Consider the following 17,941-nt stretch of genomic DNA (forward strand, 5'->3'; position numbering starts at 1 on the left):
CATTGCACGGTTTTTGGTGGCACAGCGGCGTCCCAACAGTCTCGAGTTCGAGTCTAATACCAAGTTCACACTACACGACTTTCGGAGTTGCCGGGATGAGTCTGTCCGGTCTCCCAAACTACGTTTCGCCATGAAAACAAACATGAGAAGTGACGAGGGGTTTAGTAACACCGCGTCCAAAAATGCACGTCAACAAGTCTCAAATTAGGACAGGAAAAAAAGATCAAAGTCTATTGAAGTTTATTAAATTTATGAGCGAATTTATAAACACAACACAATTAAAAAGGGAAATTCATCCCTAAAAGTCGTTATTTACATCCCAGCAATCGCAGCATCCGAAATTTAATCTGACTGATACTTGGTCCACTAGGAAGGGTACGGAGGAAGGGATTTAGGAAACAAACAGGGATTTAGGAGTGAACCGTGGACTTATAGAGCTGAAACCACAGCACACTGTGTGTGTATGTGTCCTCAACAAAATTTTTACATTCATACTGGCGTCTACTTATATAATTAATGAATGTACATGGAATCATAAAAAATAGAAAAATATTGATTGCAACTTGGCCAATAACGATGAGAGATCTTTAATCATTTTAGCCAAACAGCACAAAGTTCCTTCAAATAATTCCTTCATTTTTATAAATGTTACAAGAGAGATGGAGCTGTAATGCTCATGTGTGTACAGGGCTCCTAACTTTGGTAGAACCAACCCTCTCATAACTCTGGACGCTGGAAAACAAGCACTTCAAGACAGAATCTAGAAGGTTCTAAAAGACCTGGACCCTTCCGTCCACGTTCTCCTCCTTGATCATTTCAAAGCGGTTCGTAGTAAAATCTACAACAATTTTAGACGGTTCCTAATTACTCCTTAGGTCCCCACACGCCCACCTGTTTTCTGGGTATAGGTGACACGCCCTGCTGTGCCCTCGTCACACTCCTGTACTTGATTCTGCGGTGGAGACGATCAGGTTGGTTTACTCTCGGCTCCAGGAGCGTGGCTTCATGCTCCGAGCCGGGGTGGGTGGAGAACAGAGGGGGTATTGTCGGCGCCCTCATCCGTCGCTCGTTCGGTTCACCTTCATAATCCCGAGAGCTCCATCATCACCCCGACAGAGGAGTCTATTCACCCCCTCCTGACGAAAAGCCAGCCGAGCGCACACCCATCGTCCCCGGCATCCCCGGCACGCCGATCTGCAGCGCCGATACCAGCTCAGACCCCTTTGTGCCTCAGCCAGGAGCTTCTCTCTTATCTCTGGAACATTTTCCTCTCCGAGCTCCACACCGAGCCCGGCCTCTCGTCTTCATTCCTCGTCTTGTTTGATCTTTTCGTCTCTGCTTTCGTCTCATTGTTCTTTATTAATTTTCTGTCCTAAATGGACACAAAATGGACCAAATGTTCAACGACTAGCAAACTTCAGACCATCCTTCATCACTGAAAGCTGTTATTTACATCACGGCAATCATAGCATCCTAAATTTAGCCAGACTGATCCCTAGCCCAATTGGAAGGGTACAAACGATGATTTAAGAGTGAACCAAGGCCTTGCACATCTATATTGTTTCATTAAGCTTCTTAATCTCGGAAATCTTAGAATACCAGATTCCTTAGCGAGTTCAGTTAGACCGCCGCGCACTTTGCTGCGTTGGGCTCGCGGCTCAAAGCGCAAAAAGCTTCTCATGTGAATGAGCCCTAACACTCACCACGTTGTTTACATGGTTTAGAATGTGAAGTGTTGAGTGAATGTGCAGGTTAGAATCTGGGCTCATTCTGTCGTTACTGTACGTCGGACTTAATGAGACGTGGCTACATCTAACTATTTTATTTCTGCTATAAGTTGAAGCACTTTGCTTTGTGTACAGAACACCATAAACACGTGCTGCACTCTGTTTAATATGGAGCACCTGAGAATGTGATATGAACATAAACCCTGTTTACATTTAGTTTAAAGCTTAAATGAGATTCTGAATTGAAGGAAAATTAATCGTTTAGATTAATCGACTAATTGATCAAATAGTCTATAGATTAATCGATAGAAAAATAGTCGTTAGTGTTCAATAACGTAGCTGCATGGTTATTGATGCATTTGTTATTTAACCCCCCACCCCAAGTGTCCAAAAATGTGGTCACCCTACCTTATAGAGCTGAAATCACATCACCCTGTGTGTGTGTCCTCTACAAAAGGTTTACATTCAAACTGGCGTCCACTTTATTAAAACCCAGAGCTCACTGGACGGCTGCTGGACGAAAACAGATATTAAATAATCATAAATATATAAAATATGATTGATTGCTGGAGGTCTGGATGAGTGGGAAGGTTCTGAGGGACCTTTGATGAATAAACGTCGAGATGAACTGACCAGTGTTGGTTAAGGGTACACCAGTGCAGAGGGTTGGCACTCGCCAGTTTGAAACTCAGCGGAGCTGTCGACCTGGCCGGGCGTCCACACATGCACAATTGGGTGTGTTTGAGGGAGAAAAGGTTGCACTGACACGGCAGTTTATTCGGTCATAATTGTAAGTCGCTTTGGATAAAAGCGCCAACATATACAGTAGGTAAATTGGGAATTGGAAATGACTAAACTGTGGGATACAGGGGACGATCCAAAAAGAAATCTATAGAGAGATATATAGAGTGTCCTCGCTGAAACCCGTGTCAAGGGGGTCCCAGGATTTTTTATTTTTTTGGTTTAGAAGCGCTGATCAAGGACGTTCTGCTTCCACCGGGCGAGTTTTTGGGGTGGGGCGTGGCAGGGGTGAGCTTGTACGCTCCTGTGAATTCTCCCAGCTCCTCATTTCAGCCATGTGTATCCTCGCCCGAAAACCAGCGCCCCCCGGCCAGGTCCCTGCGTCCCTCCTCCTCTCTTTTTACGTCCAGATGGCCGCGGTTCGCGCTCGGCAGGCCGAGGCTCGTCCGGACGCCCGAGGGCACCGCCAGGCTAACTCCGCCCGACCGGAGCTGTGAACTTTGGCCCGTATAGCCCGGGGGTCGAAACATCAGAGGAGCGTTCAAACAAGGAGGCCTCTCATCTGTCAGAGAGGAGCGACTTCACCGAAAATCTGAGAACCATCCAGAAGCATCCAGGTGCAGGTTTGACCCGCCGCGCTCCGCCGCATTCCAAAAAACGAAACAGCAAAGACGTGAGGCGTCCACATACTTCTGGCTTTAAGAAACATCAAAGGTACTGAAGCTTCTGTCCAAAGCGACTTACAGTTACGACCGAATACAGATTGAGCAATCAGGGGTTGAGGGCCTCGCTCAGGGGTCCAACAGTGGCAACTTGGCGGTGGTGGGGCTTGAACTGGCAAGCTTCTGATTACTAATCCAGCACCTTAACCGCTAAGCTACTGCTGTCCCTTCAAATGTAGGTATGATCATATCCAAAAGTATGTGGACACACGACCACGATCTTGATGGACGTCCTGTTCCAAAGATCGCTTTTAATAAGCGTTGGTCCCACTCTGCACCTTTAGAACCTCTAATGTTTTGAAAACGATCCACAAGATTTGGGGTGAAAAGGCCTGGCTGACAGTCAGAGTTCCAATTCATCCCAAACGATGCTTAATGTGGTTGGAGGAAGTTCCCGTACTTCCCTCGAGTTCCCTTAAAACTTAAAAGGCGTCCGGATACTTTTGGAACAGCGGTGTGTCGGTGTGTCGTGCAGCTGCGCCCGAAACCATCAGAAGCTGGAATTAAACGCAGAACTCCGTAAACAATCCCAGAATTCCTGCAGTGTTTGGAGAGGGATTTACCTTCCTGAAAGCCGCCGCCGCCGCTCGCCGTCTCTAATTAATGCGCCGCTGCGACCTGTGCGGTCCGGGTTTAGACTCGCAGAGCAAACACACTTCTGATCCTCCTGAAATACGAACCCCTGCACCACCGATTTAAAAGAACCCGGGAAGAGGTGGCGGGGGTCCACAAAAAGTTAAAATCTTAGCAGAGCTGCCGACGTGGCCTGGCGGGAGATGAAAGGCTGGTGTGTGTGGGGGTCACATAGAGCTTAGCGTGTCTCTCCGAACACAATACGGCTCTGTGTGGGAAACCCAACACTAACAGGTGATGAGAAGTGAGCACAGACATGGACAAGTGTGTGTGGGGGGCGGTCTTGACCCAGCTCTTCTTGATCAAGTGGCAGCAAGCCAAGTGGGACTTGGAAATGACTAAACTGGCAGATAGAGGAAGGAAATCCAGGATGTATTTAGACCAGCTCATGACTAGAACACATTTTCCATTTAGGTTAAATAAACAGCAATTTAATTAAACAGCTCTGAGATGAATTGGAACATCGACCGTGAGCCGAGCCTCCCTGTCAGACATTAAGCTCTTTTTCCAGTGACTAAATTGTCACAAGTTCCCAAAGTCACACTCCGAAACCTTGAAATCGTAACAGAAGGAGCTGCGCTGTTAGAGCTGCGCAGGCGGTGTAAACTCGATAAGAGCGGCCACGGTTGAGCCAGGATGTAAACGAGCTCACTCGCGCTCAGGAGTCCAGTGGAGACGCAGAGCTGGAGTCCGGTGTTTCTGTCCAGGGTTGTGGTCACACCTCATGAAAGGAGCAGTGAGAATGACTGGGAAAGGTTCCAGTAGTGCCACTCCTAAACCGTCGATATGATAGAAATGTATATCAATAGCTGTGTAGTGCAGAAGGTGGATTTGCTTGTAATGCAAAACACAGCAGGTCCAGAATACAGAACATCAAGTGTTTCAGCCTCAACAGTTCTCGACAGCAGTAATAAATCTGTTATATAAAGGAAGCAGTTTAGGGAGGGACCTCTCCTGTACCAGGATGAGCGAGCTCTATAAAGACATGAAGAAAATCTCACTGTCGCCTCACAGCAAGAAGGTCCTGGGTTCGATCCCCAGGCGGGGCGGTCCGGGTCGTTTTTGTGTGGAGTTTGCATGTTCTCCCCGTGTCTGCGTGGTTTCCTCCGGGAGCTCCGGTTTCCTCCCACAGTCCAAGAAACGTGCAGTCAGGTTCATTGGAGACACTGAATTGCCCTATAGGTGAGTGGGTTGGACTGGCGCTCTGTCCAGGGTGTTACTGTGTGCCTTGCGCCCATTGAAAAGCTGGGACAGGCTCCAGCACCCCCCCCACACACACGACCCTAATTGGATAAGCGGTTAAGACAGTGGGTAAGTGAACAGGCACAAATTCCCACAGACGTTAACATCTGACATTTGGCCGACGCTTTCATTCATAGGTCTGTGACCGTATACAATCTAAGCAATTGAGGGTTAAGGGCCTTGCTCAAGGGCCCAACAGTGACAACCTGGCAGTGGTGGGACTTGAACCAGCGACCTTTTGATTACTAGTCCTGTACCTTAACCTTGCACTTGTCAGGGCTCAAGAAGGAGTGTTAGGTCAGAAAGGCGCCCGGTGTAACTCGTACCTGATCCGCCGTGGCCACGCCCAGAATACGGGAGCAGCGAAAATTAAAACCGTTACTAATCTGTGGTATTAATATTTATGGAGGGTAATAATGAAGCCGATATGATACGAGGTGTGTGTGTGTGTGTGTGTTGTGGTTGCACCAGGAGACGTTCCTGTAGAACCTGTCTCAGCTTTACCACATGAAAGCGCCTGGATTTTGGCTACAGGCTAATAATTATTAATAATTACTAATAATTACTAATAATAACCAGATAATTACCTGATAATTACAGCTGGTGATGATAAATGTAATTAAAATTTAATTCACGTCATTATAATAATTATATTCTCCCCCGTAATGATTTTAGCCCGCGATCGTTTTCTCACAGTTATCTGGAGAGATATTTTACCTCCTCTAATCACCAAATTCACAGATTTTATAAAGGAAACTGTGCAGCAACAGTTTAGGGAAGGACCCTCCCTGTTCCAGCATGAGCGAGCTCTATAAAGACGTGATGAGAAGCTTCAGAGTCCTGCACAGAGCCCTGAGCTCAGCTCCACTCAACAGCTCTGGGATGAACCGGAACCCCGACCGACATCAGTTCTGTCAACGTTTGAGTAAATGGGCACAAATTCCCTCAGACATCCTACAAAGTCTTGTAAGAAGAGCAGCTGTTGTTCCAGCTAAAATATCACACAGGTGTCACTCTGTTTTAATACCAAGCTCAGGATCAGGCGTCCAGATACTTTTGGCCACATAGTGTAGAAATGTAATAGAAATCATTCCATCCTGAACAAGAGCACCAGGAGCGAAAGTCTCTGGACACACGACTTAGTTTGCCGGACATTCCTGGTCCAAAACAGTGGACGTTCTGAGAGCGCACTGAAAGCCAGGCTGTTCGGCCACGCCCTCCTCTCAAACATAGCCGTTCGCGTCTGTGCAGACGCCCGACCGGCCAATAGCATCGCTGCCCTACGATTGGATTCGATAAGAGAAATAAATCAAAGGAAAATAAGAACAGCTGAGATCAAAGGAACCAGAGCAAAACTTTCATCTGATTCATCTCAAACCACACACACACACACAGATGAACATACACACACGTACACACACGTACACACACACACACGCATGTACACATGTGCTCACACACATTCACTCAGACACACACACACACACATTTAGACACATATATCCACACACATAAATGTGCACACAGACACACACACACAAACAGAATAAACAAACACACAGACGCACACACACATCGCTCACACACACGCAGACACATATACACACACACACAGATACACACGCTCACACAGACACACGCATACACACAGACATGCACACAAGCACACACACACACACACACACACACTTTGGCTGGATCTGAAGGTCTGGTGGTTTGAAGCAGAATGAATGAACACACAGCTGCTGCCACGAAGCCAAAAACAAAAAAAAATCCAGATTCTGGACGTTTCTCGTCTCTGGTTCAGTCGGACCGACCGGACTCTCATCACGCTCTGAATTTAGCACCACGGAACTTTAACACACACGGAGGAACCGCGTCCTGCAGCGCCGCACCTCGGTCCCGCTTTATACCCACTTGCGGCACTGACTGCGTCCTGTACCGGATTGGCTGATTCTGTAGGCGTATCCATCAAAGCTTCCAGTCTCGCCGCATCCCGTTCATACAAGGATTGATTTAAAACGCCGGTGCTGGGATCTTCAGCTCTCAAGTTCAAATCTCAGCTGTGCTATCAGCCAGCCAGGTGCCTGCATGGACACACAATTGGCTGTGTGTCTGTAGGGGGAGGGACGACGACCGAAACAGGGCTGGATGTTCGAGGAACCCAGCGGGTGAAAAGAAGCGGTCTGGGGTGGCGGTCAGAGGCGCCAATCAAAGCAGCAGTTCCAGTTTGTAGTTTCCTTTTTTTAAGTCCAAGTACACAAGTCTACTGATGGGTGATTACATCAGGGCATGTGCAAACAGTTTAGGGAGGGACCTATTCTGCTCCAGCATGACTGAGGTACATTTGATGCATCTTAAAAGTCCACACACACACCGGCCCAACCTACACCAACTAATGAAATATTCCTGTTTATACAAGAGACTTTAAACAGTCATGCATGCATGCACACACACACACACACACTTACACACACACACCACACACACACACACACACACACCGCCGACAGACGAGTGACTCAAAGCAGGTCTGAAGTGAAGAAGCTGATGGATAAGTTACTGTACAGAAGGAAAAATCACGCTGATCACGTCACACACCGACTCACAGATGACAGAAACCGTCCACGTTCACTTAATCACACACGCCAATCACCTCAGCAAACCAGAACGCCTCAAACCTTCAGTACTGGGTGCTACTACTGAATATAAAGGTTCAAACCTTCAGTACTGGATGCTATTCCTGAATATAGAGCCTCAAACCTTCAGTACTGGATGCTATTACTGAATATAGAGCCTCAAACCTTCAGTACTGGATGCTATTCCTGAATATAGAGCCTCAAACCTTCAGTACTGGGTGCTACTACTGAATATAAAGGTTCAAACCTTCAGTACTGGATGCTATTCCTGAATATAGAGCCTCAAACCTTCAGTACTGGATGCTATTCCTGAATATAGAGCCTCAAACCTTCAGTACTGGATGCTATTCCTGAATATAGAGCCTCAAACCTTCAGTACTGGATGCTATTCCTCAATATAGAGCCTCAAACCTTCAGTACTGGATGCTATTCCTGAATATAGAGCCTCAAACCTTCAGTACTGGATGCTACTACTGAATATAAAGGTTCAAACCTTCAGTACTGGATGCTATTCCAGAATTATAGAGACTCAAACCTCCAGTACTGGATGCTATTCCTGAATATAGAGCCTCAAACCTTCAGTACTGGGTGCTACTACTGAATATAAAGGTTCAAACCTTCAGTACTGGATGCTATTCCTGAATATAGAGCCTCAAACCTTCAGTACTGGGTGCTACTACTGAATATAAAGGTTCAAACCTCCAGTACTGGATGCTATTCCTGAATATAGAGCCTCAAACCTTCAGTACTGGGTGCTACTACTGAATATAAAGGTTCAAACCTTCAGTACTGGATGCTATTCCTGAATATAGAGCCTCAAACCTTCAGTACTGGATGCTATTCCTGAATATAGAGCCTCAAACCTTCAGTACTGGGTGCTACTACTGAATATAAAGGTTCAAACCTTCAGTACTGGATGCTATTCCTGAATATAGAGCCTCAAACCTTCAGTACTGGATGCTATTCCTGAATATAGAGCCTCAAACCTTCAGTACTGGATGCTATTCCTGAATATAGAGCCTCAAACCTTCAGTACTGGATGCTATTCCTGAATATAGAGCCTCAAACCTTCAGTACTGGATGCTATTCCTGAATATAGAGCCTCAAACCTTCAGTACTGGATGCTATTCCTGAATATAGAGCCTCAAACCTTCAGTACTGGATGCTATTCCTGAATATAGAGCCTCAAACCTTCAGTACTGGGTGCTATTCCTGAATATAGAGCCTCAAACCTTCAGTACTGGATGCTATTCCTGAATATAGAGCCTCAAACCTTCAGTACTGGGTGCTACTACTGAATATAAAGGTTCAAACCTTCAGTACTGGATGCTATTCCTGAATATAGAGCCTCAAACCTTCAGTACTGGATGCTATTCCTGAATATAGAGCCTCAAACCTTCAGTACTGGATGCTACTACTGAATATAAAGGTTCAAACCTTCAGTACTGGATGCTATTCCAGAATTATAGAGACTCAAACCTTCAGTACTGGATGCTATTCCTGAATATAGAGCCCCAAACCTTCAGTACTGGGTGCTACTACTGAATATAAAGGTTCAAACCTTCAGTACTGGATGCTACTACTGAATATAAAGGTTCAAACCTACAGTACTGGATGCTACTACTGAATATAAAGGTTCAAACCTTCAGTACTGGATGCTATTCCTGAATTTAAAGGTTCAAACCTTCAGTACTGGATGCTACTACTGAATATAAAGGTTCAAACCTTCAGTACTGGATGCAATTCCTGAATATAGAGCCTCAAACCTTCAGTACTGGATGCTACTACTGAATATAAAGGTTCAAACCTTCAGTACTGGATGCTATTCCTGAATTATAAAGGCTCAAACCTTCAGTACTTCAGTTCATCAAACAGAAGAACATCCTGAGACCACCTCCACCACCACCACACTGAACATGGAGAATATTTGGAGTACTAGGGACTAAGATTGTGCCGTTTCTGTCCAAAACAAACCAGAGGAACGTCAGGAAGGTTCCGGTCAGGATTTGGCGCCCGTTACTGTTTGAAATCCCGTGGGTTTGTGCGGTTTGAAGACCCAGGGGTGCAGGTCCGCTCCAGGAGACCCGTCACTGCGCTCCACGGCTATTTTCAGTCTCGTCTGCTAACAGCCAGAGTTCAGAAGGTGAAACATCAGCGGCTTCGTGTTTTATCCTCGTCCAGCCAATTTTCTCAGCACACACACACGAACCGGCCGACACGGGGAGCGTGTGTTTGCTTTGGCCCCGGCGCCGCGCTCGGGGTCTCGGGGTGAGACTAGCAGGCAACATCAGGCCCGACAAGAGGCTTCTGTCCAGGTTCAGCACCGCCAAGGAGATCTCGGTGATACGAATCGTATTTAGGGTGTGATGTCAGGTGCAGAGGAGACGGAACCGACCGCGAGGAGGAAGAACCGCGTCAGCCGGAACAGGAGTCGAAACGGAACCTATTAGGACATCCAAAATCCACTTCAACCAAAAGAACTCTGGATCTTGAACCGGTTCTATTCTGGCTTTTAGAACTTTGGTGCTTTTTAGAGAACCGGTCACGTTTGCACCAGTCTTTGGGAGCCGAGGATGCGCCATCAACAGCACTAACACGATTATAGGAGCGTGTAGATTAACCGTGAGGATTTGCGCTGCTGTTACAGATGTTCGTTCTATGCAAAATGCATCGATCAGCGATCAGTGATATGAGACGACTATGAGTTAAACGTTTGCAGATGTTTAGTTTATTTGTTGGTTTAACAGCATGTCAACACATGGATCAGACACAGCAGCGCTGCTGGAGTTCTTAAACACCTCACTGTCACTGCTGGACTGAGAATAGTCCACCAAACAAAAACATCCAGCCAACAGCGCCCCGTGGGCAGCGTCCTGTGCCCACTGATGAAGGTCTAGAAGATGAGCGACTCAAACAGCAGCAATAGATGAGCGATCGTCTCTGACTTTACATCTACAAGGTGGACCGACTAGGTAGGAGTGTCTAATAGAGTGGACAGTGAGTGGACACGGTATTTAAAAACTCCAGCAGCGCTGCTGTGTCTGATCCACTCATACCAGCACAACACACACTAACACACCACCACCATGTCAGTGTCACTGCAGTGCTGAGAATCATCCAGCACCTAAATAATACCTGCTCTGTGGGGGTCCTGTGGGGGTCCTGACCATTGAAGAACAGGGTGAAAGGGGGCCAACAAAGCATGCAGAGAAACAGATGGACTACAGTCAGTAATTGTAGAACTACAAAGTGCTTCTATATGGTAAGTGGAGCTGATAAAATGGACAGTGAGTGTAGAAACAAGGAGGTGGTTTTAATGTTATAGTATAAAGTATAAAGTGTTTTAATCTGTGTCGGAACCAAAATAACCTTCTAACCTGCCGACACGGCTCGTTTCTTTGCACCATATTGAGGAAACCTCTTTCATCTGTTAACACGGTTATGCTAACGCTACCTGGTTAACAAGTGAGCTGTACCTAATCTGCAGCACTCCATTTATTATTATTATTTCTTTATATTTTGTTTATGCATTTTCTCCCTTTTTTTGCACGTCCAGTTGCCCGATTGCGGGATTGCTTCCTCTCCACCAATGCCGATCCCCGCTCTGACTGAGGAGAACGAAGCTAACCCACGCCCCCTCCGACACATAGACAGCAGCCGTATGCATCGCATCACCTGCATTTTGACGGGTGCATATGCAGAGGTCGTAGTTGCATTGAGCCGAGACTCGATACGATGTATTCGAGATCCCAGCTCTGGTGTTCTAACGTGTGTTTTACTCCTGCACCACCTGAGCGGCCGCTCCATAACGCTTTTAGCGGCGATCAATATTATATGATTTGCTGTTAACTAAAGCTACAGCTGTTGTATTAACTGTGTATGTATGGCCGTATATGAAAAATCCATACCGTACGAGGTCTACAGAACGTACCATCATACCCCCCAGCTCTACAGGATCATGGAATATTTTCTTCCCCAAGTCATGGTCTTTTTGGTTCCGTATCGTTTTAGTCCTCTCCACTCCTGTAGATCAGATGTTTAGTTACACGAGTGAAAATTAAACTAGCAGCCGGATTACCAGTGTTTAATTTGTCAGTATTTACACACGCACACAAAATAAATGTTAACATTTTAAAACTTTATTTATACAGTATATTTGATATGATAAACTGTACAGTCATTGTTGCTTCTCTATGCTCTAAAACCTGGATGACGCGTCACGGTTCGCACTGATATACCCTTGTATACCCTGCGAAGTCCAATATGCTGCGAGAACATTTCCATCACCTGGAACATTTGGTACAGGTGTGTTGGGAGTACACGGCTGACAGACGGGCGTCTCTGGGAGTTTCTGCCGCGAGGTGGCATCACGTTAAACTGGACGTGAACCTAAAGCGAAGCCGAGCGTCTGCGGCTCTCTCGACGTAAAGCCGCGGCGTCTCCCTGCCCGCGCTGAACACACACACGACGAGACTAAACATCAGAACATCCCGGCGGTGGCGTAAAGCGTCCGGCGCAGCCGCTCACACGCTGATCACCACATGTCAGTTTGATGGATGTGATCCACCTCGTCACAGTGGCGCTTTAAAGTGTTCATAATCACATGCTGGTGCGACATCCAGCACACACACACACACGCACACACACACACACACGCTGGGTGGAACCAGTCACAAATAAACCAGGAAAAAAGCCACATTTTTTCACTCCTCTCATGTCGACCACATGAGGTCAAGGCGAAGAAGCCGGAGAGAGGAAGAAAGACGCCGCGTCCTAAACAAAGAGCGCAGCGAATGCGCCGCAGCTCCAGAACGGGTCCCTCACAAACCAGCAAATGCCAGGGTTGCTCTCAGCCATGCAATTAGGCTGCATTTCACAAACGTCCAGACCGGAGCGCCGAAGATAACCGCGGCTCTAAAAATGCCCCCGGATCTAAATCTGAAGAGCGCCGGAGGCTCCAAGTGTTATGCAACGTGCGTGCATTCCACATTTGCTTCCCATCAAAAATCATCCCAGTATAACCGAACGCAGGAGCGTTTCTGCCACGCCGGCCTTCAGGGCACCGACATTTTACATCCATCCACCATCCGACTCTGAGAAACCGGAGCGGACCGAGCACGGTACCCAGGACCTCCCTAATCTCATGTCCTACACACACAGGTCTGCCATGGTGGGCGACCTATCACTGGAAAATCACTCCACGTGGTCAGACAGACAGGTATCACTGTTTACAGTCAAGCCAGCTTTATCTTACCAAGGTCTCACAGGCTGGAGAGCAAATAGGAAGCACCTGATCCGAAGTTCGATCGATCAGAAGATCAGCTTCATGGTCAGAGTTGGGGTATGTTTCTAAGCCCAACAACACTCTGTTGTATAATAAACTCGAGGTTTTACTGCGCAGCAGTAAAATATGCTAGTGCACCACTTCAAGCCCCGAGGTTCCAATCTCAGCGGTGCTATCGGACAGCCAGGCGTCCACACAGACATGAACAGCTATGTCTGACAGGAGGAAGAGGCTGAACGGCCTAGGTATTGGGAAGTGCACCCATCAGGTCCTGAGCCTGGATATAATACCAAGGGTGGCATCAGGAAGGGCTTCTGAAGGTATATAAACCAGAACGGTCCAGAGAGCGACCCCTGAATACACGAGCAGCTGAAAGAAGCTGTATTTGGGTATTACTGCCACGTGTGTGTGTCATGTAACGGCGAAACAGGTGTTTTCTTTCTGTCTATTTATTTCATCTTGAGTTTTAAAGCTAACAAAACCTACACTGTGATGAACACACACCTAGCGAGACGTCCTACCAGCTTCAGGGGCTCGGACCTGAGCGTATCGCTTTTAAAAAACGAAATATAAATATTTGCAGCCAAGTTCTCGTGATCAGGACGTCTGGAGGAGCTCAGAATCAAACAGAACCTTCATGAAAACCCATCCGAACCCACAGTACTGAGTAACTTGTTCCTACAACCCACCTACACTCCACGTGAACCTTTGAGGCTACAGAAGCACATTCAGAAGCTTGATAGGAACCTCAAATCAGAAGTTTGGACAGGTTGTGCAGATGAGCCGTATCCTGCTGTACAGAGGTGCAAAGAGAGCTCAAGGTGCGAGAGCCTCAAAAAGTGAAGACGATCCCACAGGGGCAACAGTTTGGGGATGGCAGTTTCCTGTCCAGGAAGATCCTCACAAGATCCACCCCTGGCCACCAAGTGCTCCAGGATTTGTTGAGCTTGGTGTGAAGGAACTCCAGCAGCCTGAAAACCTTTAGGATTCACTGGGGCATCAGTTTCACTCCAGGTCTCGACCTAAATGGACACAAAATCCCACAGGCGCAGTCCAAAGTCTAGTGAAAATCCATCCCAGAATAAACACGGGGCTCAGCTATGTAACTGCTGGTGCTTTTGGAACGTTTACGTTTAGGTGTCCACATGCTTTAGGCTGTAGGGTGTAGACCTAACAAAGCTGCACAGGTAGGAACGGAATACGAAGCTGCTGGGACACAGAAATCACTGTCTACAGTCGAGCAAGCTTTATCTTACCAAGAGCTCAGAGGCTGGAGAGCAAGAAGGAAGAACCTGATCCAAAACACCTCATGAACTGACATGGTGGTGGTGTGTTAGTGTGTGTTGTGCTGGTATGAGTGGATCAGACACAGCAGTGCTGCTGGAGTTCTTAAACACCTCACTGTCACTGCTGGACTGAGAATAGTCCACCAAACAAAAACATCCAGCCAACAGCGCCCCGTGGGCAGCGTCCTGTGCCCACTGATGAAGGTCTAGAAGATGAGCGACTCAAACAGCAGCAATAGATGAGCGATCGTCTCTGACTTTACATCTACAAGGTGGACCGACTGGGTAGGAGTGTCTAATAGAGTGGACAGTGAGTGGACACGGTGTTTAAAAACTCCAGCAGGGCTGCTGTGTCTGATCCACTCATACCAGCACAACACACACTAACACACCACCACCATGTCAGTGTCACTGCAGTGCTGAGAATCATCCACCACCTAAATAATACCTGCTCTGTGGGGGTCCTGATATGCAGAGAAACAGATGGACTACAGTCAGTAATTGTAGAACTACAAAGTGCTTCTATATGGTAAGTGGAGCTGATAAAATGGACAGTGAGTGTAGAAAGAAGGAGGTGGTTATAATGTTATGGCTGTTATGGTGACATCACAGCCCTTAAAGAAACCTGAACGGAGCCGCAAGTATCCAAAACACACAGAAAAATCTCCTGGAAGTCGTGATTATTGTTTAGACTTCATGAGAACGCACAAGATCCTAAACAGGAACTAAAAAGAACTGAAAAGAAAGTCCAGTGTGCTGAAAAACAAGCTTAATCCCACAATACAGAGACAAAACCGAGCCGAGCTGCTTCGAACTGTGAGATATTCATATTATACCATATAGAAACAGGACAGGGTTTAGAGCGGAACCTTAAAACTGGGTTTAGGGTCGCATATAAAATAAAAAAAGACTTTCAGACTCGCACCTCGTACCAAATGGAAGAATTAGTGGGTTTCTGAACACTGAAAGCACTACAAACGTATTATAAACCAACACAAGGGTTCGGACTGGAGATCAGAGGTCAGAATGATGACCATAATGCACCAGTGGCGTGTCCAGCACACTTCACGGACTCACATTTATCACTATCGAGTCTGAAAACAGTAAAACATCTCAACAAAAGTGTCCTGAACACTTCAGGCCTCACATTTCTGAGGATCCTGCTTGGAAAACCTTGAGGCACCATGAGCAAATTCACGACCGGAACTTTAACAGGGTGTAATAATGCATAAAAATTTGAAGCATCAGTACGATCAGTACAATCAGATGCTCACAACAGTTAGAAATCAATCACAGATCAGATAATCGAATCAAACATGTGTGTAGGGCTTCAGCCAGGAGCTCAGAGGAATATCTGAAGTGATCAGAGTCTAAACAAAACCTAAACACACTTTCTAAATCAGCCAAACTACAAATTATTATAAATTATATATTATAATCGAGTAGGTCAAGCTTCAGGCTGAAGTGTTTCAATCACCGCAGTGAGCGCAACAGCAGAACAATTCCTGCTTTTAAAAACGATCAAATAATAAAATATTAGATTAGATATGACACAGGAGATCAGATGAGGGTCTAAATGTAGAGGAAATAATCACAGCACCAGAAGAGATCATGAAAGGTTCTTCAGAGCTACACGGCAACCAAAACTCTCCTCTAAACGCTTCAATCTAACAAACAAATAAATAATAAACCAGCAAAACATGATTTAAAAAAGCTTAAGTTACTATTAAACCCAGTAAAATGCTTAAAGCGAAGAAGAAAGCACAAGATCAAAGCGGCTTAATCAAAAGCGTTGCTGGGGAAATAACGCAACATTAAAACCAAAACTCGGAGCGGATCTCTTTGATCTCTAAACAAACAAGCAAATTCAGAAGAACAAACAAACACTCCAGTGCCATGTTCATCCAGAAATCAAACAGACGCGTCCTGACCAAAACACCACAAAACCGAAATCCACGTTTCCGATCGAGCTGGAACCAAAAAGTACCGAACCGAAGCGGTTTAGGCTGCACAAGAGTCTACACATTCACAACGTCATGAAATGTGCTCACATGTGCAGAGGAAGAAGTTCCACCCTGAGAAGTCCAGAACGTCCACAACCAGCCTCAGAACTTCAGATCACAAATCAAAAGCAGGTTTATCGCTTCGGAAAACAATCAACGATTCCAAACGTTTTAAATAAAGAGTGTTTGAAGCCATTCAGAGCAGAAGAAAACACACGTCCAACAAGGTCCTGCTCACTGCATGGACTTCTGCTGGACTGAACTGCTGGACTGAACTGGAAATGTTGGTCTACAGAAGCATGTGGACGATCATGGAATCGAACTGAAACGCGTGTGGAGCTTCATGGTGACCAGAACACGTCCAACACACTTCTGAAGCCACATTTCCAAAACAAATACCTCGTTCCTCCAACAAAACACCAACTTGATCAATAATCGTTCTTCAGAATCGTGATCGTCATGTTCAAACGCGCACAGGAATGAAAAGAAAAGCCAGAAGAAGCGACCAAGACCAGCAAAAACACGCAGCCGCGTCAGATCCCTCCAGCTCCACAAACTTTTCCACGCGTGCTCCACAAGCCCACGAGCACGGAGGATCTCCAACACGGAGCTCCAGCATTCAAACCCCCGGGAGAAGAACCAGCTGAAATACCTGCACGATCTCCCCCTCGGCGCTGCTGGTGGCCCCGGCGCGGGAGAAGCGGCCCTGCAGCCCGGTGCTGTAGGTGGTGTAATCCCCGCTCGGACTCGACTCGAACAGCACCACCTCCACGAAGGCCGTGTCCTTGGCCGAAACGCCGAGCAGGAGGCAGAGCAACACCGACCACACCGTCCACACCGAGCCCGGGCACACGAGCACCATCCTCAGTCTCGACCTCATCATCCTCACCGCCGCCACCATCCTCATCCTCACACCTTCATCCTCAACCTCATCTGACCGGCCGGATCCGAGCTGCGGGTTCGAACATCGTTTCCGAATCCAGAGGGAATCAAACAGAGAATCGAAGTGAATCCAGTCAAAAGAAAACAACAGAAGCAGTGGTGCTGGATCAGAGCTGCACTGGTATGAGTACTGGTATTACTGGTGGTATTACTGGTATTAGTACTGGTATTGACAGTGGCATTGCTTCTCTCTTCTCTACTGCTGCTTTCTCACATTTCTCACCATTCTCTCTCTCTCTCTCTCTCTCTCTCTGTTCCTTTGATCTCTGGACACGTGATGTTGTAATAGATTTTTTTTGTCCTTCTCATGTCTCCACCCACCAGATCTAACCCGGCCCGCTTCATTCCTCCTGTTAAGGTCGCACCGCACAGTTCCTCCACGCACGTACCCGACCCTGTTTTACATCCACACCGGACGTGCACCTGTTTTCTAAAGCAAATAAACCATTAAATAATAATAAATCTGAAACATCACAACACTGCAGGAAACTGAGGAGATATAAATGTTCTAACTGCTCTCAGTATAATAACCTTCTCATGGCTGTGAGGGAAGTCGGGATCCAGACCACCTTAAGAGGAACGAACCTCAGCTCGTTATTGACAAGTTTACAGAAGCTACAGGTTCACGTTTTAAAGCCAACACATCCGCGTCCATTGTTTTTCTGGCTTTCTCAGCTCATTAGAGTTCAAAATAGTAATGACAAGATCATTTATAAAACGTG

The 17,941-nt window shown here is 46.6% G+C and overlaps 1 protein-coding gene across 1 annotated transcript in view; it reads right to left on the bottom strand.

Annotated features, from left to right (window-relative positions):
• Nucleotides 1-17,326, bottom strand: part of znrf3 (zinc and ring finger 3) — a 63,894-nt gene extending 46,568 nt beyond the window's left edge. Inside the window, exon 1 of the mRNA XM_063017881.1 lies at nt 16,930-17,326. Coding sequence (XP_062873951.1) covers nt 16,930-17,184 — 255 coding nt within the window. The 5' untranslated portion in view covers nt 17,185-17,326. The remainder of the gene's footprint in view (nt 1-16,929) is intronic.
• Nucleotides 17,327-17,941: the final 615 nt, after the last annotated feature.

Source organism: Trichomycterus rosablanca, chromosome 21, assembly GCF_030014385.1.
Source record: "Trichomycterus rosablanca isolate fTriRos1 chromosome 21, fTriRos1.hap1, whole genome shotgun sequence".
Lineage (NCBI taxonomy): Eukaryota > Metazoa > Chordata > Actinopteri > Siluriformes > Trichomycteridae > Trichomycterus > Trichomycterus rosablanca.